The 24,877-nt window shown below is 36.3% G+C and overlaps 1 protein-coding gene across 3 annotated transcripts; it reads right to left on the bottom strand.

Annotated features, from left to right (window-relative positions):
- Positions 1–3,392: 3,392 nt before the first annotated feature.
- Positions 3,393–23,387, bottom strand: lamp2 (lysosomal-associated membrane protein 2). 3 transcript variants are annotated; one of them, XM_028459669.1, is made up of 9 exons: positions 23,236–23,387; positions 17,684–17,796; positions 16,510–16,720; positions 13,864–14,028; positions 13,179–13,660; positions 12,966–13,085; positions 10,721–10,775; positions 10,451–10,618; positions 3,393–4,295 (listed from the first exon to the last, which is right to left on the bottom strand). In XM_028459669.1, the coding sequence occupies exons 1-9, from the start codon at positions 23,270–23,272 to the stop codon at positions 4,153–4,155; spliced, it is 1,494 nt and encodes a 497-aa protein (XP_028315470.1). In that variant the 5' UTR covers positions 23,273–23,387; the 3' UTR covers positions 3,393–4,152. The 3 variants fall into 3 exon arrangements, with proteins under 3 accessions (XP_028315470.1, XP_028315469.1, XP_028315471.1); XM_028459668.1 differs by lacking the exon at positions 3,393–4,295 and adding an exon at positions 5,392–6,086; XM_028459670.1 differs by lacking the exon at positions 3,393–4,295 and adding an exon at positions 6,261–8,311.
- Positions 23,388–24,877: the final 1,490 nt, after the last annotated feature.

Genomic DNA, 24,877 nt, shown 5'->3' with positions numbered 1-24,877 from the left:
CCTTTCGTTGTGCTGCTGGCGCCTGCCCCCTCGTCCCCGCCATACCACCACCACCATTGCTGAGCACACAGGAAGGCCTGGAGCTACACCTTCAGATCGTAGTTAACGGTTAGCGTGACTAATGAAACTAAACCACACTCATACTCATATCTGGCTATGCAAATCCAGTTAAAACAAAATCTAGAATTAGAAATCTTCTGTCTCCTTCTACTAATTTGTTAATATAATATTTCAAAGATCTATTACACAAATACTGAAAGCAGGACTGGTGCTGTATTCACGGCATGTTTTGTCTAAAAGGGCAAAAAATAAATTAAAAAAAAATCACCTTTATGTTTAAGTATCGCAACCACCCCTTTCATAAACAACACACTTGAATGGAATTACACGATAATTTGATTTTATTTATATAGTGCCAAATACAACACAGTCATCTCACTGCACTTAGTATATTAAAAAAAATTAAAGAAATGTTTTAACACTAATCAAAAAAAAAAAAAAAAAGAAAAAAAAAAACTGTTCTGTACAACTTTGAAATATAACTGCATTGTGATAGCAATAATTCTGCCTGAACTGTGCTACTAAACCTGGTATCAGTGTTGTATTTATTCCTATTATAGCACTCATAATAAATACAATGTTCTGGTATGTGTTTTTTTGTTTTTTGTGGAGAAACCAGGGTTGGGGTCAATTACATTTTTCAGTTACAATTCAATTTATTTACAGTTACCAGAATTTTTTCGAATCATAATAAAATTTAAAAAAAATATATCCTCAAAGTCAATTACAAATACAACAGATTCAATGTTTGCAAGGGTCACAGTTTTAACATGCTTAAATCACATGATCAGTCATTCTCATCATTGAAAGAACTATATTTTTCCAAAATCCTGCAAGTTTCCTCATATTATTTCCCAAAACTTTACTAATTTTTTTTTTAAAATACAGGAAATGCCAGTGAAGATTAATATCCATCACTTTTTGCTTGGATATTGTCAGTGCCTTACACATATCTGTATGTGGAAGTGCAAACTAGGGCATATGAATGTTGAAATTTGCTTTCCCGCCTAAAACCTGCCACCGACTTGAACTACTTTGTATTTGGCCCCTGAACTAAAATGAGTTCAGGGCTTTAAAACCAGTTCAAGGTATGAATGACACCATTTATTGCATTTGTAGCTTCTAAATCACCTCCCATTCTTTCTGGTAAAGTTACCATAAGTTGGTCTTTAAAGGTAAGCTGTCTTTGTAATTTGGATTTAGTCTCCCTTTAACTCCAGTTATAAGTTGTTCTAATTTATGTTGACTTTAACATTTGGCCAAACCTGTCAAGCTACAAATTTCCGACCTCGCCAGGAAACCCCCGCTCACGTCTCCATGGGCGTGACAAAGGGCTTTCCCTCAGGTTGCTCCCCAGGGTCCGCGGTTTAAAGCAGCGAGACCTTCCGTGAATCACTCTCGGGCCCACAGAGAGTCGGCCCGTGTGTTACAAGAGGAGATCACATCACTGCTGTGGTCCCTCCTGCTCAGTCTTGGGAGGGGTTCTACTCCAGGTTTCTGGTCCTCAAACGAGGGGGGTCTGGGATCCGTCCCATCCTGGACCTACGGGCCCTGAACAAGTGCCTCAGGAAATACACCTTCAGGATGTATTACGGTTTGCTTTCCGGGGTTACGAGTACCGCATTCTCCCGTTCGGCCTCTCTTTGAGCCTGAGGGTGTTTGTGCGCTGCACGGATGCTGCGATCGCTCCGCTGAGGAGGCAGGGCATTCGTCTGGCTACGTACCTAGACGATTGGCTGCTTTTGGCACAATCAAAGGTGGAGGCCAGGGTGCACACGCGCATTATGCTGGATTTGTGGTGAATGCCGAAAGGAGCATGTGGTCCCCTACACAGTAATTAATTTTCCTAGGTCTGTCCTTGCGCACAGTGCCGTTCATCGCACGTCTTTCACCGGAGCGGGTGAAGACATTCGGGGCGTGTCGCGGGTTGTTTGGGACGGGCACGTGTGTTCAGTTCAGACTGTGTCTTTGTTTTCTTAGGTTAATGGCTTCAGCCATCTTCATGATCTGTCTTGGTCACCTTCACATGAGGGATTTCCAACTGTGGGTGGCCTCACATGGGCTCAGTCCTGTGCGTCATCGTGTCAGGGTCTGCGTGCACACTCGACTTTGAGTCTTGCCACATCCTGGGCTTTGTTCAGGGGAGTGTCTGTTCAGGACATCTGTGCGGCGGCGAGTTGGACCTCGCTCCTCACGTTTGTCCATTTTTACATGTCTGCACTACGAGAGTTTCCATATCCCATAGTGAGACATCTCACAAATCATTATGATATAGAACTTTAGGTTATGTATATAACCCCGGTTCTATGAGTAATATCAGTGAGATATCTCACCAGACTACCCTTCTTGCTCGAACAAGGAGAAGAGGTGCTCATTTTGAATTGTGCGCATCTGTCCGCATCCTCCTTTTATAGGAGGTGGGTGGCTTTCTAGCGGACGGACGCGCTTCACCGGCCAATCAAGATTGGCAGATTGAATTAAATGCTTCTGAGGAATGCAGACAGACGTTGCATCCCATAGTGAGACATCTCACTCACATTACTCATAGAACCGGGGTTATATACATAACCTAAAGTTACGTCGTGATGGAAAGCCAAGACACCATTTAACTAAATATTTGAGTTGAAATAAATCGTGGTTTTGTATGATCTGAACAAGCCATTAGTAGAATTTCCAATGGGAAAGATACTAATGTTGTTGGCGTAGCTGGGCTTGCGCAAGTCATCAGGGCAATACGCTAAATGGGCGGGGCGTGTTACCGGGACTCCTCTCGCCAGAACCTACTGCGCAGACTCTGGCTCCAAATGACATCAATGTTGCAAAATGGAAGCACCCCTAAACGCCGTAATTTGGCTACAAAAATGTTAAGTGGAAACTGCTACAATGCGCGTCCACTGGTTGAAACAGACAGCTTTGTTGAGTTGAAAATATCGAGATTTTGAGAAAAATTATTGAGATATACATTTTGGTCCATATCGCCCAGCCCTAGTCAGAGGTTCACTTAGAGGTAATGTGAATGTTTACAAAAAGTAAGAAGTTAGTGAAAAATGTATTTCAAACTTCAGTGAAAATTGATCAGATGTCGTGTTGAGTACTTAAAAATGTAAGTGTGGGTTTTGTCTGGACTTTGTAGAACACAAGAAGGAAACTAAGGCCAACTATAAAGTGAGTAGTTAATGTTTATCTCCCCTAAAGGTTTACTTAGTAGTTTTAACAGATGGTTCCTTAGTTACAGCAGTGCATCTCTACAGGCTGTGGTCATAAAAAGCTGATAGCACCACGCTGACCTTTGAACTCTGCTCAGTCATGAGACTCAGAAAAAACTACAGCAATAGAAAACAAAAACGAAACTTTATTCAATTTCTTCCCCACTTGTGTTAAAACAAGCAAATCATCACATTTGTCATCAAATGAAGTCAAGCTTCCGGTGTGCAAAACAGAAAAAGGCACGAAACTAAATATAGGAGTGACTGGATTTACAGAGAAATGCATCAAACCAATACGAAATACTTTAAACTGAGTCGTTCGGTGATCGAGGTGAGCCTGTGTTTGTCTTTGAAATGTCAATGGATCACAATCAAACACTGGAAACGAAATTAAATAGAAAGGTCTGGAATCTTAACATGGCAATTGACAAAAAACATAATAAAATAAACTGAGGTTGATAAGAGTTCAGTTTATATCCCTTTCATCAAAGCTAATATTAAGTAGCAGAAGCTTGCTCGTACATTCTCTGCATTAACGCTCAACATCGTTGATTCTATACAGGAAGCAAATTTACACGTGAGCTATAATACAGCACAGAAGGAAAGCTGAGAGCCTATCAGTGCAACGAGGGCGGCCATTCAGTCGGAAATGTCGCTTTTTAAAACATGCAATCTTAACAGGACGGTGCAAAATCCATCAATTGTGTTTTGGTACATAAGTTAGTCATCAGCATAACAGCAAATTAAAGGGAAACCATCAGGAATGAATCTGAGACGAAGGTTAAGGAACAGAGGCGTGGATTCATTAAGTAAAGTAGAGACGAGGTGGGAGCTGTTAATAATCAGAGAGGGTGAAGGATGCAAAGACAGAAGCAGCAAGGTGAGATTATACAGACTGGTAGCCAGTGCGACTCTTCCTCCGACCAATCAGGTAAGAGATAAGAACAAGGATGATTAGGAAGCTGAGCGCCACGCCCACAGCGATGGGCACCAAAAAGCTCAAATCAGAGTCCAGGAAGCACTCTTCAGCTGACGGAAAGACAAACAGAGAAAGACGAATGTTAATGGTTCAGCAAAGAAGGTCAGAGACAAAGGAGCAGCGTGCAGACAGGACAGCAATGGTTACCAGTTCACCACAATGCTAGGTGTTAACACAACAAATCCCAACTCAGCTGTGTCTAGAAAACCACAAAAAAATGTATTGGGAGTAACATGACCACACTGTCATGGTATCCTAGGTTAAACTCTTCACTTTTAGAGGAAGTTAAAAAATGATGGAAGTATTTAAAGTGATGTACAAGTTATTTGATGTTAATTCCTTCAACTCACTGCAGAATAAAGCAATGGTAACTCTGATCCATCTGTGTAGCCATCAAAACTTCCTTATGAATGTGTGAGATTCATCTCATTTAACAATAGTTTTAACTTGAGCAAGATTCTTTTTTAATAATATGTTATGGTTTTATTTATTCAGACAACTGTTCCTCAGGAAATCCACGATGATCTACTGACATTTTTCAATTGTCACCTGCCAGTTGATTCAGTCGTCTGCTGATCGCTTTGATGTTACCTTGACTTCCGCGTAATAATTTCCAGCAAGATTCTTTTTGAATAATATGTTAAGATCGACATGAAAGAGTGCTTGTTTGTTTCTGAGGAACAGTTGTCTGTATAAATGAAACTTTAACATATTTTTTAAAAAGACAAAAAAAATAAAAAATCTTGCTGGAATTATTAAGCGTAAGTCAAGGAAACATCAAAGCAATCAGCAGACGCCTCTGACGAAGACTGGCAGTTGACAGTCGAAACATGTCAGAGGCTCAAGGTGGATTTCCTGAGGAACAGTTGTCTAAATAAATAAAACCATAACATATTAAGCAATCTAGATTACGCACATATTCAAAAAATGGGAGCTTTTCCTTTCCACAAATATAGACATAGTGAAACATTTCGGATGAGTTTGGATTAGATCTCACGGTAAGTTATTTAATTTCTCTGCCATTAGTCACACTCCTTGAGTTTAGCTCAGTGGTTCTCAAACTTTTTTGGATCCCACCCATTGCCCCTCAAATAATCCAAATGTAAAAGTGCAGTAGTCAAAAATATAGGAAATAAACATTGTTTGCAATCTGTGCCAAAAAGTTTAAGAAAATGGGCATTTTTTTTTTTTTACACATCGACATAAATCATTATATTTGCATTTTAGTTACACATAACAAGTTGGTCCATATCTAATGCAGACTAATAATTGAATGATCTTTTCATTTCTGCTACTTCTCATTATTACTTTGTGTGTAGGCGTTTTGTTGAATGTTAATATGTACTGTCAATAAGAAAGGCATTTGTCGCGCCATACACTTTTTAGAAGCACTGCTTTAGCTCAACAAATTTAAAGCTGGTGGACATCTTTAACGTGTGATGACTGAGATAAAAACTCATTTATTGTGAAATTTAACACCACAACTTTTAATATGTCAAAACAATAAAATAAAGAAAGTGTATTTAGGCACAGCTGAGGAGACCTTATAAGAGAAAACCCCATATTTCCAAAACACATTCCATGGAAACATTGCACACAACACATTTTTGGTAATTTGTCACTATTAGTCAAAGGCATGGCAGCAATCAGGCAGCGGCTTTAGTTGGAAATGAAGGGACACTAAATGACAGACTTTTAATTTAAAGTCTCGTAGTTGCTGGCCATGTTTCGCTTTCTCCCGATGAAAAAAGCCACCACAACGATAACAATGAGAACAAGCAGGCACACTCCGACCACTATGGGAACGAGGAAGCTCTCTGGATCTGCTTTGCAATTCTCCGCTAGATGGGAGTGAAGAAAGCACAGAAGTGAATGTGTGACGCACTTTGGAGAGGAAGTCAAAAGTTATTCAATGTGTGAGCAGCTGAGAGGGAAGGAAACCACTGTTTTATTTACTGTAATAACATCAACATTCATCATCCCCCCCACACAGATCTTAGAAAAACTAAAATCAGCAGGTTTTGAAATTCAATTTATTACAGCCAACATCATGAGAAAGTGCAGCTGAAAACAAGTCATTTGTATCCACATAATACACATTAACTGGGATGACCTTGCAGCACCAAATTCCCTTTGCTTGCGTGTGCCAATTCTCTGATGTGATGATCGGTATCACAGATGAATGTTTGTGATCAGGATGAGACGATGTACTGAGATTAAAACATTCACACTGGTGCTGCAAAATCCACCTCCAGAATTAAGGCAACAGAGTTTTGTACAAAGCAGAGATACACGAGGCAGAGTTGATCACAGGAAATAAAAAAAACAAAGCTCTGCATTGGTGGAGCGCTCCCACTCGCACGTGAACATCCTGAAAAAGCGGAACCAAGCATCCATCTCTAGCCCTAAAGTCAACCTTCTGCATATTTTAGAATGTTTTTCTGCTTCTGTATTTTGTTTTGTGTCCAAATCTGATAACTGCTGAAATTAATTAGACCAGAAATTGATTAAAAAAAGAAAAAAACAACAAAAAACATCACCAATATGGTGTGGCAGAGTTACTTGGTGCTCCGCCACGCCATCAAACTATTTGATCGAGTGAAAAGAAAAATACTATTCAAGGTTTTATGGAGTTTATTAACATGAAGTGTTAATCGTACAGATAAAACTTTAAGCTTTTGATATGTAATGTTTATACAATGGTACTCTGCTGGTTAAAATGTTAAAGGTTTTCAGTTCGGTGTCAACTTATGTTGGGATTTGAAATATTTTTATCTGCAACTGTGTACCACAGTTTGGTAGAGGTTTGTCCAATTACAAGTAGTTCTACTGCATCACTGAAAGTATTCAGGAACTTTAACACTTCGGCCAACCCTCGAGTTTAACACAGGTGAAACTAATGCGACAAAAAGACCATCTTAGTGCAATTAATTGTAAATATCCTCATATCTCCTTCAGTACAGATGAATTTGAAATATCTACACGATCCCTTTTTTTTTCTAAAGCTAATGCCAAAATGTTTTGTCAAATATAAATTTTCTGGCTTCTGACGTGTGCAAATATAAAAGCCAGGCGGCCATCACTAGTAATGGCTTTCAAACAGGAAGGTTTAATGTATTTGTGTGTGCAGGAGAAGCAACTGTTAACGTCTACGGCTTCATGTGCACCTTCACTACTGAAGAAAACACACGATGTGGTTTCAATGAAGACAAAAAAAAAACAAAAAAAAAAAAAAACAAAAAAAGCATGTGCTTCCTTCTGCTCAACAGAAGCAAATATGGCTGACGCACACGTTTTTTTTTTCTTCTCTCGCTAACCTTCCAAAAAGACATTGTTTGGGACACTACAGGAACATATGATTACTGACTTAGCTTTGATTTGTCAAGGAAATGCAGTGAAATACAAGTTTAATAGTATGATTAATTTTGTCAGGGGAATAAAAGCTCAAACCATAAATGTGCACAAAAAAGGTTTGATTTATCACAAAAGCAACAAAAAACAAAAACAAGGAATGTGTGCTGAGCGAGGGCAAGATCCAGCAGCAATGAAATTACCACATAACTGTAGCTTTTTATAGTTGTCACACATTATGTTTCACATTAAGCAAAAAAGCTCATCTGATCTAAAGAAATATTTTGTGGATCTTGCACTTGCCCGATGACAAAAAGCAAAAAAGGTGATAAAGAAAAAAAAATAAAAATCACAACAAAAACAGCACAGGGATCGACAAGTGTGGTCCTTGGGAATAGCAACAGTCTTCCAGTTTAACATCCACTTTGTTCTTCCTGTTAAATTTCTTTGCTTCAGACATTTTTTAATAAATTTCAAACGGGCCGAGTTTCACCGTAACCTGCCAATCGATCAACTGTCCATCATGCAGCCCAAGGACCAGGCTTGGGAACCCCACAATCTCCCAGGCTGTGTATTCAAAGGGTCTGATATCCGACATAAGTCTTTCTTCGACCAATCACGTAAGCGATCACTACAATGACAATCAAGCCAGCCAGAGTAGCGCCCACAATGATTGGGATTAAGATGCTGGTGTCATCCAATGAACATTCATGGGCTGCAGATGAAAAGAGAGTCAGTCAGCCAACTCCATTTCTTTGTGCAAATTCAGCTATAAAATGCTTCATATTGCAGTAAAAACGCATAAGCATTAAACGCTAAGCTGACTCTTATTGAGGGACTCAGTGCTGTGTTCAATATCGAGGCATTTGTCAACATTTTATGAATAGATTCTCTTCCTATATTCATTATTTACATAAAAACTATGCTAAACATAAATGTGTTTTTGTTGCTCTGCAGTCCATCACCTTTATAAGGTGTATTGCAAAAATACTCTTCTACTAATGTGTGTAGGGCCTCTGATTTTCCGTAATTGCAGAAAACAGACCAAAAACCCCAGGAATTCAAGTTTTGAATTGGAGAAAGCAATTTTACCCTTTTGTTTGTATTTTTTCCCCGCTCCATTTAAAAAAAATGTAGCACAACATAACACAGAAATGCCTCACATGCTTTGGGACAATATCTCACATTTACACTTTTTCTACAATAAAACAGGTGATTAAGTGTCTCGAAAGATTAACAAACAGACAAATGTGTCCAATTCTGCCCTAAATTTCATTCAAAATCTTTGATCGTGTTATATCCTGTGATTGAACACCCATGCGGAGCTTCATCTGAAACATGTTTTTAACATATGTTGACTTTTTCATTTGAGGAAGACTGGCAGTCGAAACATGTGAGATCAAAGTACATTTCAAAGTAAATTAATTGAATAAATGAAAAATAAAATAAAATTATTATGACTGCATTTAAATCTGAAAACCATCTGTGCCCGTATTCACAAAGCATAAGGCTAAAAGTAGCTCCTAGTGATGTCACTCTTAGAAAAATCTTAGATTTCCTCGAATTTTAAGATTTCTCAGAATTTTTTCTTGCTACAATAAAAGTAATTCACAAAGCATCTTAGGCCCTAAAAAAAAGCTCCTAAGGTGTAAAACTGTTAGTAGTAGTGAGGAGGACTTTTAAGAAGGCTAAAAGTGTCTTAAACAGAAACAAAAGACAGACAGATATTCTCTGTTTAACGACAGTGATATAAAACGCTACCGGCTTATATTTTGTATTATTATTATAGTGTTTCTGGTTTGTTTTAGTTTTTTCACACCATCCACCAAGTTGTTTTAAACTCTAACTTGCAATAAAACTATTCTGACTTTTCTCACACAGTGTAGCGTCATAGCAGCCTTGTATTACAGCGTGATTTGTTTGCTCCCTTCTCTGTGAGCTGTAATCTCCACCCTCGCTTTGATTGCTGCAGGTAACAGTGTTTCACACTCGTATCTTTCTCCACACAGGAGAGGGAGCAATCACAGTAATCACTGACAGCTGTGTCTGCTCTGCCAATAATATCAAATACTTAAAGTGACAAAATTACAAATGTGGGCAGTAAACAAGTAAATCAATATAATAATCGGCCTGTGAATGAGGTTCAAACATTTTAAGATGTGTACAAATTAATTTCATGATTACACATTTCTTAAGTATGATCCGTTGATTTTATTCTCCATTCATTACTTGGAGCACAAAGTGCTTTTTTTTTTTGAAACTTCTGCATTGCAGCAGGAGGGAACAGGGAGGGGCTGCACTTTTAAGCTAAGATTCCTTGCTAGGAATGTTTAGGCTAAGTTAGGAACTCTGTGAGAGGACTCTAAGAAGCTTTGTGAATACGGCCACAGGTGTATTAGTTGAACTGGTGATCATTTTACCTGGCGACACGTCACAGCAGATGCATCACACCTCCAATCTCACCGGTGCTCGGTATTTTGTGTAAAATTTGACGATGATTCACTGGTTGGCAGTAATTAAACGTTTCACAAATAATGTTATAAGACAATGTGACACATTTCCACAATATCTTTCCCATTAAATGAGTGGCTGAGGATCAAGCAGTACGGCTAATGTTGCCCTTGTGGCATCATTTTAAAAGTATAAAGTGACAAGGATGTGACCCTGAAACGGACTTTGGAAAACTTTAAAACAGAAAATCAGAGGCCCATGGTGTGTTCTACAGTGAATACAGATAATAGACCTTTAACGTGAAACTAATCTGCTGCTTTATTGTAAAACTTTTTCCTCGTTGCGATCCGCCCCATCCACCTGCACAGCTCTGATGTAAATGAGAGTTGAAGGCAACACCTACCCATGCTGAAGGTTCCCTTCTTCACTCCAAAGGGCTGAACGCGTAAGTTGTAGGTGAACAGGCTGAGCGTGTCAATGGTGAAGTTCTGCTCCTTGTTGCACATGTAGGAGCTTCCCAGAGACGCCTCCCACAGGCTCAGGCTGCTGTTGGCTACAGAAAAGCTCACGCCTGGAGAAAAAAAAAACAAAAAAAAAAAAACAGGATTCAGTATATGTCCTTGTCTCAGAGCAAAGTCTGTAAGTATAAGTGTCTGATTCCAGCTATACTTACCAGAGCTCGTAGTTACTGTGACATTCAGAGCGTGCAGGCGGAATTTCTTTGTGTCCTGGAAAATAAAGTAGAGAAAAAACAAGTTAGAATCTTTATGAAACAATGATTTGCATTGGTAAAACCAGAATTTCTCAAATGGGGGTACGTGTACTCCTAGCGGTACGCGATGGCACTACAGGGGGGTACTTGAGAGAGAGCGAAAGTGGAAAATGAACAAATAAAGTATCATTCTTGGTTCTACCCCAGGTGTGAGATGACCGGAAATTAAAAAAACTATAGAAATGAATCTATTCAGGAGCCACTAAATGAGTGGTGTTTTCCAACATTGGGGTCGTACCCAATGTGGGTTCGCCTGGAGTTTAAATGGGGTTCCTTGAAATTTCTGAAAAATTATAATAGATTTTTTAAATGTTATATTTCCCTTTGTGAAATATAAATATAGTTCAACTAAAATAGAGTTAAAAAAATGAATAAATTTATCGCAGCACAAACATGATCAAAAATGTATTCTGGAAAAAAATGTCTTTGGGGTCACCATCCAAAAAAGGATGGGAACCTCTGCACTAAATACTGTTTCTACTTATTTACAAAATGAGATTCTTTCAAATGTGTGTTATCACTCGTGCATTCCATCATTATGCTCTATATTTGTTTTTAAATAGTTTTTTTAAGCAAAATGTTGCAGTTGAACAAAGGGGGTACTTGGATTCAGGAATAAGAGAAAGAGGGTACTTGAGCCAAAAACGTTTGAGAACCACTGGGTTAAACCATTCGTAATAATGTCATTATTTCTGTCTACTCCAATGATTACCAGCCTCAGATGGACTACTGTAGATAACAATAGGAGTACCAGAAATGTTAAGTGTAAAAAATGAAATGTAATAACAAAAAAAATTATGAAAGTAGGGCAAAAAAAATTCAGATTTTTTAAAGAAAAATTTGAGTTTTGATTCGATTTTTATTTTTTTTCTCAATGCACTTAAAAATGAGTGCAGACATCAGATATATTGCCAGAAGTGCAACTTCAATGCTGTGATTGTCCTGAAGAGTTAAAATGCATAGAATAATTCCAAAATACAAAGTAAATGAGTCTCTGTCATTCAACAATTTCAAGCTTTAACCCAGGTTGAAGCAAAAGTGCAACAGCAACTTCACAGTAGCTTAAATGTTCTGATTAAGAAATCAGATAACTACATATTCATAACATAATTGAAAAAATAAACTCCTCCCTTAGCATCTCAGCATAGTGCGAATAAAAAATTAAACATGCCTGTGGCACAGATACGGTATAGCCTGCTCAAAGGGTAAACAAAGAGGGGGCTAGCTCACATCACGCTATGGAAACCCACAAGGACAGAATGCAAAAAAGTCTGAAAAAACTGAGGTGCGAAGAAAAAAAAAAAAAAAAATCAATATAATATTTTTTAAAACTCAAATTTGCAAAATAAAAATCATTTCAATCTACAAATTTGATGAAATTGATTTTTTGCCCAGCCTTAGGTTAAATTTAATAATTTTGTACTGTGGAATTGCAAAAAATGCAATAAATTAAGAGAAGTAAAAAAATAGAAAAGGTATTCAAGAAAGATGGAATTCTACTGAAAAGCTGGAGATTGTTGTAAAGCTTTATTTTAGTAAAATGCATTAGAAATATGTAAGAATTACGAGTCATCGATAAAAAGGAGATGCTCATCATCCAACAACAAAGTGAATATACAGAACATCTATTTATATACTATTTCAGCTGTAATCTAGCTTTAGTCAACTAAATGATATTAAGATTTTAGTCGACTGAATCTGACAGATTAAAATATAAAGCACAGTCATATACATTTTGTTAAATATTTAATCACCATTGATAATCCTGATGTGAGATGGTATTAACATTTGCTAAACACAGATCACATAAAGCTCTGATTGAATTTTCACCCATCTAGTTGTTGAAAATATGAAAATAATTTGATATAAATATATTTCGATATAGTTTTCATTCACATGTATTTTTTATTTTTTAAATTTGTCGTAGACAAGTTATTGTCACTACATTTTTTTTTTTTTTTTTTAAACATAGTCGATGAAAACTATGACGATTATTTTTAGTCAACAAAATTAACCCAGACGTAAACAAAGCAGTTCTGAATAAGAAATATATAAATCTGCTAATTTATTACCTTAACAGTGAACGCTGTTTTCAGGAAACCTTTGAGTCTAAAGAACATTTAATAAAATGAATGTGATGACTTACATTGGTGAAGGTGAATCTGAAGGTGATCGGATCAGACACCAACACAATGTCACTGCTGTTGACTCCACAGGAACCAGAGAATTCAGCTTTATTTGAATCAAAGTTCTTCTCCACATATTTCTGAAACAAAGAATAGGAGAAAAACAATCAGCCTTGTGTGTCCACTGAGCGTCATTGGCTGTGAACCAGTCTGATCTACTGTAGTGAACATACGTTTTCTTGCTTGTAACCGATACGCAGGCCGACGTTAAACAACAGACAGGCGTCTGTGGAGTTCACTGGAGTGACAGAAAAGTTCCCAGTAGTTGGTGTGGGGAGGGTGGGTGTTGGGGTAGAAGGAGTGGTGGGAGTGGTAGTAGGGGTAGTGGCATTAGGGGTAGTGGTATTAGAGGTGGCGGTAGTGCTAGCAGTGGTGGTGCTGGCGGCGGTGGTGCTAGCAGTGGTGGTGCTGGCGGCGGTGGTGCTAGCAGTGGTGGTGCTGGCGGCGGTGGTGCTAGCAGTGGTGGTGCTGGCGGCAGTGGTGCTAGCAGTGGTGGTGCTGGCGGCAGTGGTGCTAGCAGTGGTGGTGCTAGCAGTGGTGGTGCTAGCGGCGGTGGTGGTGGTGGTGCTAGCGGCGGTGGTGGTGGTGGTGCTAGCGGTGGTGGTGATGCTGGTGGGAGAAGGGTAGGGAGGCCCGTCAGCTGGGCAGGGGGTAGCTGTGTGAACAGAAAGTCAACACAAAGAAAAATAAATGAAAATCAGTCAAAGATTGGCCAACAATATTTGTTTAATAAGAACAAAATACAGAATTTATTGGGTTGTTTTTATGTTTATCAACAAATATGTGGATGATGTGATAGAATACAGGGTAACCTAAACCAACACTAATATGCTAAAACCTGGATTCAGGATTACTCACTTTTCTGGCTCTTTGCGCCATCGCTGATGAAGGCTTGAATGACCACGTTCCACAGAGTCATGTTGACTGTTGGAGAGATGTGGATCGTGTCTTTGCTTTTGCAGGTGTAGCATGTGCCCAGTTCCACATCGGGAATGTGAGGACGTACCTTCACCTTTTGAAGTTCTAAAAGATGTACAGACGCAACACAATGCTTTGTTGTAAAGTGATGGTCAAAATCTCATTTTACTTTTTTTAAAAAAAAAAAAAAAAAAAAACACACGTAAACTTGATTTTTAAGTGCTCAGTTGGTCCTAAATCTTCCTTTCACCTATTCACAAAAACCAGATTCCCTTTACCAAGCGCTATATGCTATACTATTCAACCCTTTTGTTCAGGGTTGGGGTCAATTTCAGTTTCCAGTTACAATTACAATTAATTACAGTGATCAGTATTTTTTCTAATAAATAATTTTTCTCTCATGATATTAGGTCCTAAATCAGCTGTAAAATACACTAACAACAAATATGTATATCTAATGTATTTCCCATCTATTGGTTACCTTGTTAGGCTTCTTATTAGGGATGTAACAATTCACTCAACTCCCAATGCGATTCGATTCACGATACGATTCTCTCACGATTTATTTTACAAAATGGGACTATAGTCAAATGATGACTGAAAAATATTCCTTTATTTTTTCTGATAAAAAAACTTGAAAATACTGTATTATTTTCTTTTTATTTTTAATTGTTAAAAGAATCCCTTGATAAACTATTCAAAACAATGCAATTCAACTAAAAGTAAATATTGAATGAAATAAATAAAGGAATAATACAAATTAAGAAGAAGCTTATTAATCTAAATTCTGGTTCTATAGTAAACAATGCAAAACTGCATAATAGTTCTTTTTCTTTTTAAAAGTGCAACTGAAAATGTATTTTGTGCCTTCACAATTGGACTTTAAAAAAAAAAAAAACGTCATTGCACTGATTGACGTCAGATATTTGTTTGGACCAGCAGAGGGCGCTGGTAACCCAGTGGTCGGTTGGCATGCAGCCAATCTTGCAGTGAAGAAGAGATGCTATGCTAGCAGACAGAGCTAATAGAAAAACGTGACTTTTACAGATATTCACGTAATATTACAAATATTGTTTCGGTGCTAAAGGGGTAAGGAATCATTTATTAACATGTAAGAGTAGATGGCGGCCAGAAAGAAAATAGTAGCACATTCCGCCCGCCAGTACACTGTTGGACAATCGTTAGTATGACTGTGGTCTTCATAAAAATTGGTTTCTGTAAAGACCATTAAGTGCCAAGAAAAGAGCTATAAAATAAATCTAAGCCCTTATTATTATAGACCCATCCAAAGTCAGGACTCCTCATGGCAGGCAATGAGCAATACTACTCAGTTTGATGTGTTTTATGGTCACTGTCAGCGATAGTACTTTAATGCAGTTTGTTTTTGCATAATCTCATGTCAGAGTGGCCATTGTGCCCTTTACCTTGGGCATGAGCAAGGTGCTTCACCCAAAGCTGGTTTCTGGAACATTTTTGTCTCTTTTCTGCAAACACCAGATATGTTTGGATGTGGGATTCTCTGTAGATCAGCAATCATGAAATGCACAAATGGCCATGAACTACATATCACTCACCTCATTAGATTAATACAGAATGTCTATATGAAAATCAGCTTTCGCTTACTAATGACCTTTGGGTAACATCTGCATTAAATCATTTATATATGAGTCAGAGGGCTGCTTTTCTTCATCTGCAGCCTTTAACAAATGTAATCCTACCCTAAGGCTGCTTTTGCTCCATATCATTAAATTAGAGGTTTGGTATATTAACTAATATGCTTTTAATCATTAAATTATTAGCACTTTCTCTGAAAGATGAATCCCAGTTTTTTGTTGAGACTGCTTTTTATTATCTTGTATGGCATTAGAACAACCTGCACAAACTTAGTTTTTTTCAGACTTGTGTGAATCTAGTAGGTAATTGTTAAAATACCATAAAGAACTGCCGTTGCCCTGACAACCAGCAGTTTAAAACAACTTAAAACATATTCTGCTAAACACATTGTAAAAAAATATTTAGCTGTTGTTTCTTTTATTTATTTAGGAATAAACTTATCACTAAATGTGGGCACCAGCTGGGGTTTGTTGGCTCTGATGTTGGTCAGACTGAACTCAGCTGAGAAGGGATAAATGTATAAAAAAAGTACTGCGATTCAATTTTCAAAGTATCGATGTCAATCGTGATACATATGAATTGATTTTTACCTGCCTTATGATTAATCGTTACATCCCTACTTCCTATATCAATGAATATATAGCTTTTAATATTTATTTGTTTTTGTGTCAGTATACACCTCAATTTATATTTCTTTTAAATGGCAAAATATGGGAAAGCTGGATATGAATCATATTTTATTAATTGTTAACTCCATAGAACTGTAACATGGTTCCCCAGTTTTGCATTAAAAAAATAATTGTAATTGCCATGAAAACGCTCCCATAATTGTCAATTATCTGAACTCAATTATGATGGCAACAGATTTTAAAATTGGAATTAATGATCAATTGCGTGATTACAATTATAATTGACCCCAACCCTGTGCACAGAATGCTGGGAAAGCTAAAGCTGCAACATATTGTCCCTCACCATCTGAAACAGAATCTTTGAAGACCGTCTTGTCTCGGAGGTTGTAGGTGAATTTGATCAGGTTTGCCTCGTAGTGGTTATCCTTCACAGAGAAGATGATGCTCAGCGAGTGGCCGTCACCAAAGTTGAGCTTCAATACTGAGACCACTTTCGCACACATGCTCTCATCTGACGTGACTTTTTCAGGAAGTTCGAACACAGCAACTTGAGTCTGAAAAGTAAACAGAATGACACTTTCAGTTATGACCCGAGAGATCTGACCTAAAGAGTTGAAGAGGGAAAGTTTATTAAAAAAAAAAAAAAAAAAAAAAAAAAACTGTACATCATTCATCTTTAGGAAAAAGACAATCTGAGAGTTCCTCAGTTTACATTAGTTTTCTTCATTATATAAGAGAAAAAAATGGTGACACTAGTTTTTGTAAATCTAATCCATTTGTTCCATTTTCTAACAAAATTCTCCTTTTTGATCTTAACATGCTAATGTGGTGGCGAAATTAATCAATCATATTTACTCTGTATCTTACTCATTGAATGTATGCTTATAAGATGTAAAGTTCTACCTCGATGTGCCTTTCTTTACCAATTAAATTTACATTCTAACTACAATTAAATTGTCACGACACAAGTAAGTTTAAACCTAGTGATGAGTCATCATGCACAGATTTATTATGACACTACCTGTGAGCAGCTCTTCCTTTGTACCAGAACCACAAAAATCACACGACACTCATCATCAGTAAAACACCTTTGAGAACAGGAAACTAAATCTAACTGGTAAAGATAACCAGCTGATGAATGCAGTGAACACACTATATCAATAATAATATGATTCATCTTTGATTTTTCAGAAAACAAAATATTCTAATTGAACAAATTAACTTCATCAATGAGTATGAAATGATCATAAATCTTAACTTATTCCTTGCAAATCATCTTTCTGATGATTTTTTTTTTTTTTTTTTACAAAAGAGTAAAATTAAGTCCTTTTTATTACTAAACATCTGATTTTTGAGAAGTCAGGACAATAGGAGGATGTGCACGAGGAAACCATGTGATCAAAATGCTTAGTAGCAAGAATCTGCTGCTTTAGACCATCCTCCGTTTCCTCGCTCTTCATTGGGACGTTTAATCCCACTACAGCTGGTCCCATAAGCACTCTGTTAAAGGGAATCACCTTCTGGTCGGCTACTTCGTAAAGCACGGAGAAGTTGACCCTCAGATTGGCGTAGAGGCATAACTGGTCTCCTGTTGTGATCGTCACCTCGGTGCCACATGACATCTGTATCACTTTAGGGAAACAAAAAAGGGAAACATGTTCGTATTTACACATTTTACATCCCCTTGAAATTCTAAAAAGGTCAACATCTTCTCTATATGAATGCGTTGTTGCACTCAGCTATTTTGGGTATTCTGTTGGTTGGTGCGTGACGTGTTTATTCTGAGGAACTGACATTGGAGTGCAGTGTGAATGCAGAAAATAAAACCATTACTTTGGAGCCACCATACAATCTGTCAATCAGCTGAATAATAAAATAAACTAAGAGTTTAGTACAAGGGTTTCGAACCTTATGTGGACTCACCTGGGGGAAAAAATGGGTTCCCATGTCAATGAAATTTAAAAAAAATATATATATATATATCTTTTTTAATTTACAATTGTTATTTTTCATTAATCTATTTTGCACAATAAAAAAAACAATACATAATATCACAGAAATAAATATACAGTGCGGGAAAATAGGTTAAATTATTTTTTTCTTTAAATGACACGCACGCACACAGTTGGGAACCTCTGGCTTAGTTTAAAAAGTAAGAATGGACCCAAAGAGCTTAATATCTGTAACTAATTTTTCCCAAATAACGATGAGCAATGTGAAACATAAACATGTTTTTGTCTTAGATATTAAAAGAGAATTATAATGTACTCATTTTAATCCAGGATTAGTTCTTAAGATTTTTCATCCGCAGATGGTTTGCAAACAAGTCAGGTATGACTTCTAAAAATATATCCACCAAATGTTACAGTTTTAGTCACTTTATGGTAAACATTTTTGTTCAATGACAAATGATATAAAGCCACTAGCAAAACCAGATCCAACTCAATCCCAATTAATATGAAATTATTGAACTTTTTTTTTTTTTTTTTTAAGATGGCTTCACTTCACTTGTCCCGACATCGTGGAACATTGATACCCATTTGTGTTCTAAGATAAACAACAGTTTTGGGGGCTTTAAATGCTTTATCTTGAGGTTTCATTTGGTACTAATCAGAGTTGGTGTCAATATTTTGCAAACATCTGTTGTTGTTGTACTCTTTATTGAATTGTAATAGAGTTCAGATAATTGACTTTGTAATGGTAGTTCAAATGGAAATTCTATAAAAACTGGCATTTACAATCTAATTAAAGGCAAAGCTTAATATGTTTCACATCAAGTTTTCCCTCTACCTGTCAGTTCTCTTGAGGTTAATTTTATTATTTTGTTTTTAAAAATTTTACTGTAAATCGAGGGTTATACAGACACAAAAAAGCATAACATGGTCAGCAAGAGATGAAAAACAAATTGGATGAAAGATAATATTTTGTAGTGGATTTTAAAGTGGATTTAAGATGTGTCAAAACCAACCCATTAAAATAAAAGATGCTAACAGAAAGCTTATTGGGTTATTTATTAAAGGCTCAGTAATTGTGATTGAACAAGAACGTAACTGTAAATGACTTTCAGGGGACAAATAATCATTGTAATTTTAATTGTAAAAATGCCAGTCATCGTAATAACAATTGAGTTGTAATTTAACACAAATAACTGAAATGTAATTGTAAATGAAAAACATAATTGACCACAATCCTGAATACTCATTTACAGTAGTTGGCAGGAGCTTTAAATTAACACAAACTACACTTCAATATACTGTACAAACTAAACAACAAACACTGTAGTTGTGCTGTACTGAGTGAACCTATGAGCAGGTTTGTGCATCCGTGTTGGAAAAGAAAAAGCCAACCCTCAACTATCCACTGGCCTTTATAAGGCGTGTGGTTTTTACCTGATGATACAAAGTCCGTTTTGATGAACCATATAGATAAAGCCAATTATCATGGACTCAGGTGCCTGCCACAAGCTTTCTAAACCGCTACATGGCAACATCCATAAAAATACACTGAGGGAGTTAATTATCCACTGTTCAGTCACAACAATTATATTAAACCGCTTAAGCTGGTCGGTAATTTTCCAAATCGGTCACTTCAAAGGAAATGTATAGACACAAATTTATTGGGGTTTAAATTTAGTGAAGGCATTAAAAGTCCTTTAAAAATAATGTGGCAAATATTTAAAAAACTTAGGATGATAACAGCATGCGTATTATTGACATTTTTAATTCTTTTACTGCTGAGCCCAAACCAAGTCCATGCACAAATAAAAGAAGCTGACCTCATCAAAATGTCATTGCCTTTAAATCACATGACAAAAAAAAAAAATCATCATTCAGACTTATATGGTGTTGCACAAAGGCTTAAGTTCATCATGTGCTCTTTGTTTGGCCTCGGCCCAAAACTTAAACTTAGTGCTTATCAAAAACAGCAAATCCAATAACAAGTCAAGCCCAAGATCAAAATACACACATGGACATGAAAAATGAAACTACACAATGCTTTTTAAAGGTAGTAGGTATTAAACAATGTTACACATAATCTGGATATTTCTGAAACACATTGCACTGGCTCCCAGAGACAAGAACATTTATCAGTGTTTCTCCCACCATTCATTGTCCATGACTGAGATACAATCCACTTCCTGCTGCTCATCCAATTTTTTGATGACAAAGCAGTTGTCATTTTAAAATGGAGCCCAAATACGTTTATGTATCTAAAGAAAGACATTAAGGAGATCACAAAAAAAAAAAAAAAAAGGTTAAACTGTATTTTTTTTTTTTTAAATCATCAATAAAAGATTACCATACAGCAGCTAAACCAACAATTAAAACAAGAACCTTTAGTTTGTAAAACCACAAACAATAAAGTGTTCATTTGTGTTTTTTGACTGCTATATCAACTATTTAACTTGGGGTTCACAATCTGCAACTAAAAACAAAAAAGACCTACATTGAATTAAAATAGAAAGCAGCATTATGACAAATTTCTACATATTCTCACCTGGATTAAAGTCCTTCCACAGCCAAACAATGCCTTCTTCAATGATATTTTAGTTAATGCATTTGTATCATGTTGGTCAAAACAAACTAATTGTTACTTTCTTGCTAAATATCAAGCATGCATATTAAGCCTCCACATTGGCAGTTAAATCAATATTTACCAACACAATATTTTCTTCCAGAATAGTCTTTGTTGATTTAATTATCTTTCCTGGGATTTAAACTCAAGGTTAGCCACAGGTGCAAGTAAGGTTGATGGTCTGCAGAGGTTTTAGGAGGTGAAGTGGGAAGGTGGCACAATCTGATTTATTTTTAGGTTGACAAATTGTTATATGTTTTTATTTGGTGTCAATGTCATTTATACTTTCTCTGTTAGAAATAACAATTTATTATTATAAAAAAATGTATACCTATAGGGAGCTATTGCAAATGAGTCAAAGATCCACAGGTTGCAGACCCCTGTATTATATACATGACATTTAAGAATCAGTCACTGGCTAAAATGGAGACGGAAAAAATAATAAAAAGGTTTTAACCACAGTATGGAGTACCACAATTAAATAAATAAACAGTTGATTAATTAATTAAAAATGTCAATAATAAATTCAATGTGTCAATAATTAAATAAATCCATTTGACATTTTATTTTAATAAGTATTAAGTATAAATAATTCACTATTTATTTATTTCATGGTTTGGTGTTGCAGCACTTCGTGAATTAATTTAATTAATTGGGGGCGGGGTTAACATCAACCCAGCCAAATCCATTGCTTTGGTCTTCACTCTTTCCAATCATGCGGCTACAACAACGACAAATGGGCATTAACTTTCCAGGGGGTTGGTGAGAGAGATTTTAGACCTAATTGAAAATGTAAAAGCAGGAATATAGTACAAAACCCTACGTACAGATTGTGTAGCGCCACCCAGTGTATCAGAATAATGTTTACTAGCTCTGCCTCAATCCATTGTCAGGGATTGATTTATCTTGACTTGATGTCCAGGTAAACAATAAAGTGTTAGGAAACCGCCCCCACAGACTTTGACAAGCGCGTTTGGCAGATCAAATTAATTCATTAAGCGTTGCAACACAAGACCATAAAATAAATAAATAAATGGTGAAATATTTATACTTCATACTTTTGACAATTAATAATTGTCACATTTAATTAATTAATGAACGGTGTATTTATATAGTTGTGGCACTCTTCGTCCTCCATATGAAACCACTATCTCAGTGTAATCCAGAAATCTGAAGACAAACAACAAATCCTGGTTGTGAAACCTTATTATTTACACTAATTCAGGGCCCATTTCACCAGTTTTCCCCTGAGTAAACCACACCAAAAAAAAAAAAAAAAAAAGTGCGTAGCAACTGACCATGTACAACACACCAAGTTCATAAGTAACTATAAAACACGTCATATCATGCAATTGAAGACACTAGGGCCTGTTTATTTTAATTGAATTTACACGGTTGACGAGTGCGTCACAGCTGTCACGTGCTTTACTGTAATCTGCTTTCCAATCAGGCAAATGCTAACCATTTACATAATGCTAATAGGGGAAATCAATGCCAAAGTGCCGAGAATAACATAATAATAATAAAAACACCGTTTTTGTTCCTCATTCCTGACTATGTCTTTGTATGTGACGGATAACGTCAAACGGCGGGACGTATTCAGCTTTATCATTAACCAGAACTTTCTCAACAAGCATTGCCCAACGACAGCTAAGCCAGCTATCTGCAGAAACCCTGTGTAAACGCCTTAAAAACCCCCGAAAACTTTGTCAGCTGATGAGCAGATGACAGTGAGAATAAACTGCAAGATATTTGGCTGTAATTATGTTAACATGGGTGGAAAATTTTTTTAACAATTACAGCTAAAAGCCACAAAACCGCGACGGGGTAATAATGGTTTTTACAAACATCCACTCGTTATGTCAGTTCAAAGCTACTTTTTAATGTCACTTTTAGCTTTAAAATCATTTAAATCCCGACCAGTTTTGGTTTCTGTCAGTGCTGTTATCCAAGCTAATCCTGGTGTAAATGCTCGAGCGGTTTCCCGGTTAACTTGTGATCAACTTCCTCCCACTTCAATTTTTTCTTTTTTTTTTCCAACCAAACCATTTCGCAATTGTCACGCCAAGATTTGAATACATTTAATGAAAACATGACATTTTAAAAGATAAATCTTAAAAGTTAAATTAAGCAAATCGTACAAAGGACGGTGTTAAACGTCATGTTTGATTTCACTTCCGTAGATTCGTTAACCTTAGATTTAAGGTTGGCCTCTATCCACGTGTAATTTGTGTGAATTATTAATAAACCGCGTCCTGATAAAGTTAATAAGTAGACATTTTTAAATTCGTATATTTAAAATATAATTTCACATTTATGCCCGTCTCGTTTTATGTCTACGCACTTTCTGAATTCGAGCATTGAGTCACGAGTTAGCAGCTTAACCAGCAAACCCAATGCAGCGGCTCAAGGCCTGGCGAATCTACTAAGTTTACACACTGACCCAAAACGCACATTTTCTTAGCTTTTGCGGAATATAAAACTAATCACTTACTGAAAGCGAAGAGCAGCAATGCCGTGTATGGGGACATGACTGCAGGTTGGTGAAGGAGAGCCGACGCAGAGACAGAGACCGTGGACGCACCGTCACAAACAGCAGCAGAGAACTGATCCACCGGCAGAACCCGGAACTGAAAGTCATATGACGGGCAGCAGAGGTAACAGCTCAAATAAACCTTCACCTGCTGCTTATCACATATCACACGGGTAAATGATTAATTTAATCATATAACTTTTTTTTTTTTAAACTAAAGTCTTTATTGATTAAAAAAAAAAAGCAGTTCATTTATCAGACAGAAAAAAGTTATTTACCTTACAAAAAATTGCAACGATGTAACTTGACCTTTAACACTGTTATACATACTTATACACCATGTCCTTAATATTCTCGTTTGTGTCCAAATATTTTTAGTTTATGTAAATTCCATTTACACGTTACACCAATTTTTCTTTTTCACAAAGCACACTGTTATCTCTTTTAATGTTAAATAGATTTCTTAAAAATGCATGCATACACTATAATCGAGCTCTACTTATTTATTGTTCATATATTTTTTAAGGGTGTCCCAATCCTATATTGGTCCGATAAAACTATAGTATTGGATTCAGCCTGGATTTAAAAATCTTCAATATAAGGGTACACCGATAATTACTTTTTATTAGATTTATTAAGGTTTTTTTTTCAGGGTTCTGTAATTTATTATTTATGTAATTCAATCATAGAATGTTCTTATTTTTAAGGTTAATTGTATGTAATCCATTGATTAATAATAAATAGGTAAATTTTCCTCATGCATACTGTTGCATATTGTTGTCTGCTCGAGTAATATTGCTTTATTTTGAAATTTCATTGCTCCTGTTTCTCAAATTGGAAAGCAGGGTAGTGTTGGTTCTGATAGGATGATGCCAGAATATACAGTGCTCCCCGAACAATGTGTTGCTTTTTATGGATGTAGAAAGATGTGTCTTTATTATTCAATCAAAGAAAAAGTTATTGCTTCAATAAAAATAATTATAAAGAAAATGTGTCCTACATATAATATGGCCCTAATAAAAAAATATTTTAAATCAAATCATAACTCATTTCAATAAAATAAAATAAATAAGAAAAAGTGTTGGAATGCAAATAATTGACACTCAAAAAGTGCATTCAAACACTTATTTCTTTGAATGAATATATTTTTTTATTGAAAATATTTGATCGAATAATAAAGATACTAATCTACCTTCATAGCCTTTATCTTGATTTCCAGCAGAATAATGCAGCCATTCACAAAGGCAATGATCCAAAGATTACATTGACATTTAGGTATTAAATGAAGCTCAAACCTCCTTCAATAGTCAAAAAACAGTCTAATCAGTGGAGGTCCAACTTCACAGTTTGTAATAATACAATCATGATCCGCTGCTAATGTCTTAATGCTGATTCCCCACACACACCGTCAGATGCCAAGTAGACTCCATGCCTTAAGAGGTCCGTGCACAATATATGATATATTGAAGCATTGATTCAGATTTAGGTTTCCTTTTTGGGAGAGTTGTTAAAAAATCTTGAAGGCATTTGAACTGTCACAATGCTATTTGAAAGATTAAAGATTCACTTAATTCCACTTTTCAAATTTTGTGAAATCTTTATT

This window comes from Gouania willdenowi, chromosome 10 (assembly GCF_900634775.1).
Source record: "Gouania willdenowi chromosome 10, fGouWil2.1, whole genome shotgun sequence".
Lineage (NCBI taxonomy): Eukaryota > Metazoa > Chordata > Actinopteri > Blenniiformes > Gobiesocidae > Gouania > Gouania willdenowi.
This window is presented reverse-complemented; position numbering and strand designations above follow the sequence as displayed.

What these genes read in the sequence shown, in the direction of transcription:
- lamp2 (XM_028459668.1), bottom strand. Translation starts at nt 23,272, where the DNA reads ATGTCCCCATACACGGCATTGCTGCTCTTCGCTTTCA. An exon ending in ATTGCTGCTCTTCGCTTTCA is followed by an intron (nt 17,797 to 23,235) that starts GTAAGTGATTAG and finishes GTTTCCCTAAAG; the next exon opens with TGATACAGATGTCATGTGGC. An exon ending in ACGAAGTAGCCGACCAGAAG is followed by an intron (nt 16,721 to 17,683) that starts GTGATTCCCTTT and finishes TTTACTTTTCAG; the next exon opens with ACTCAAGTTGCTGTGTTCGA.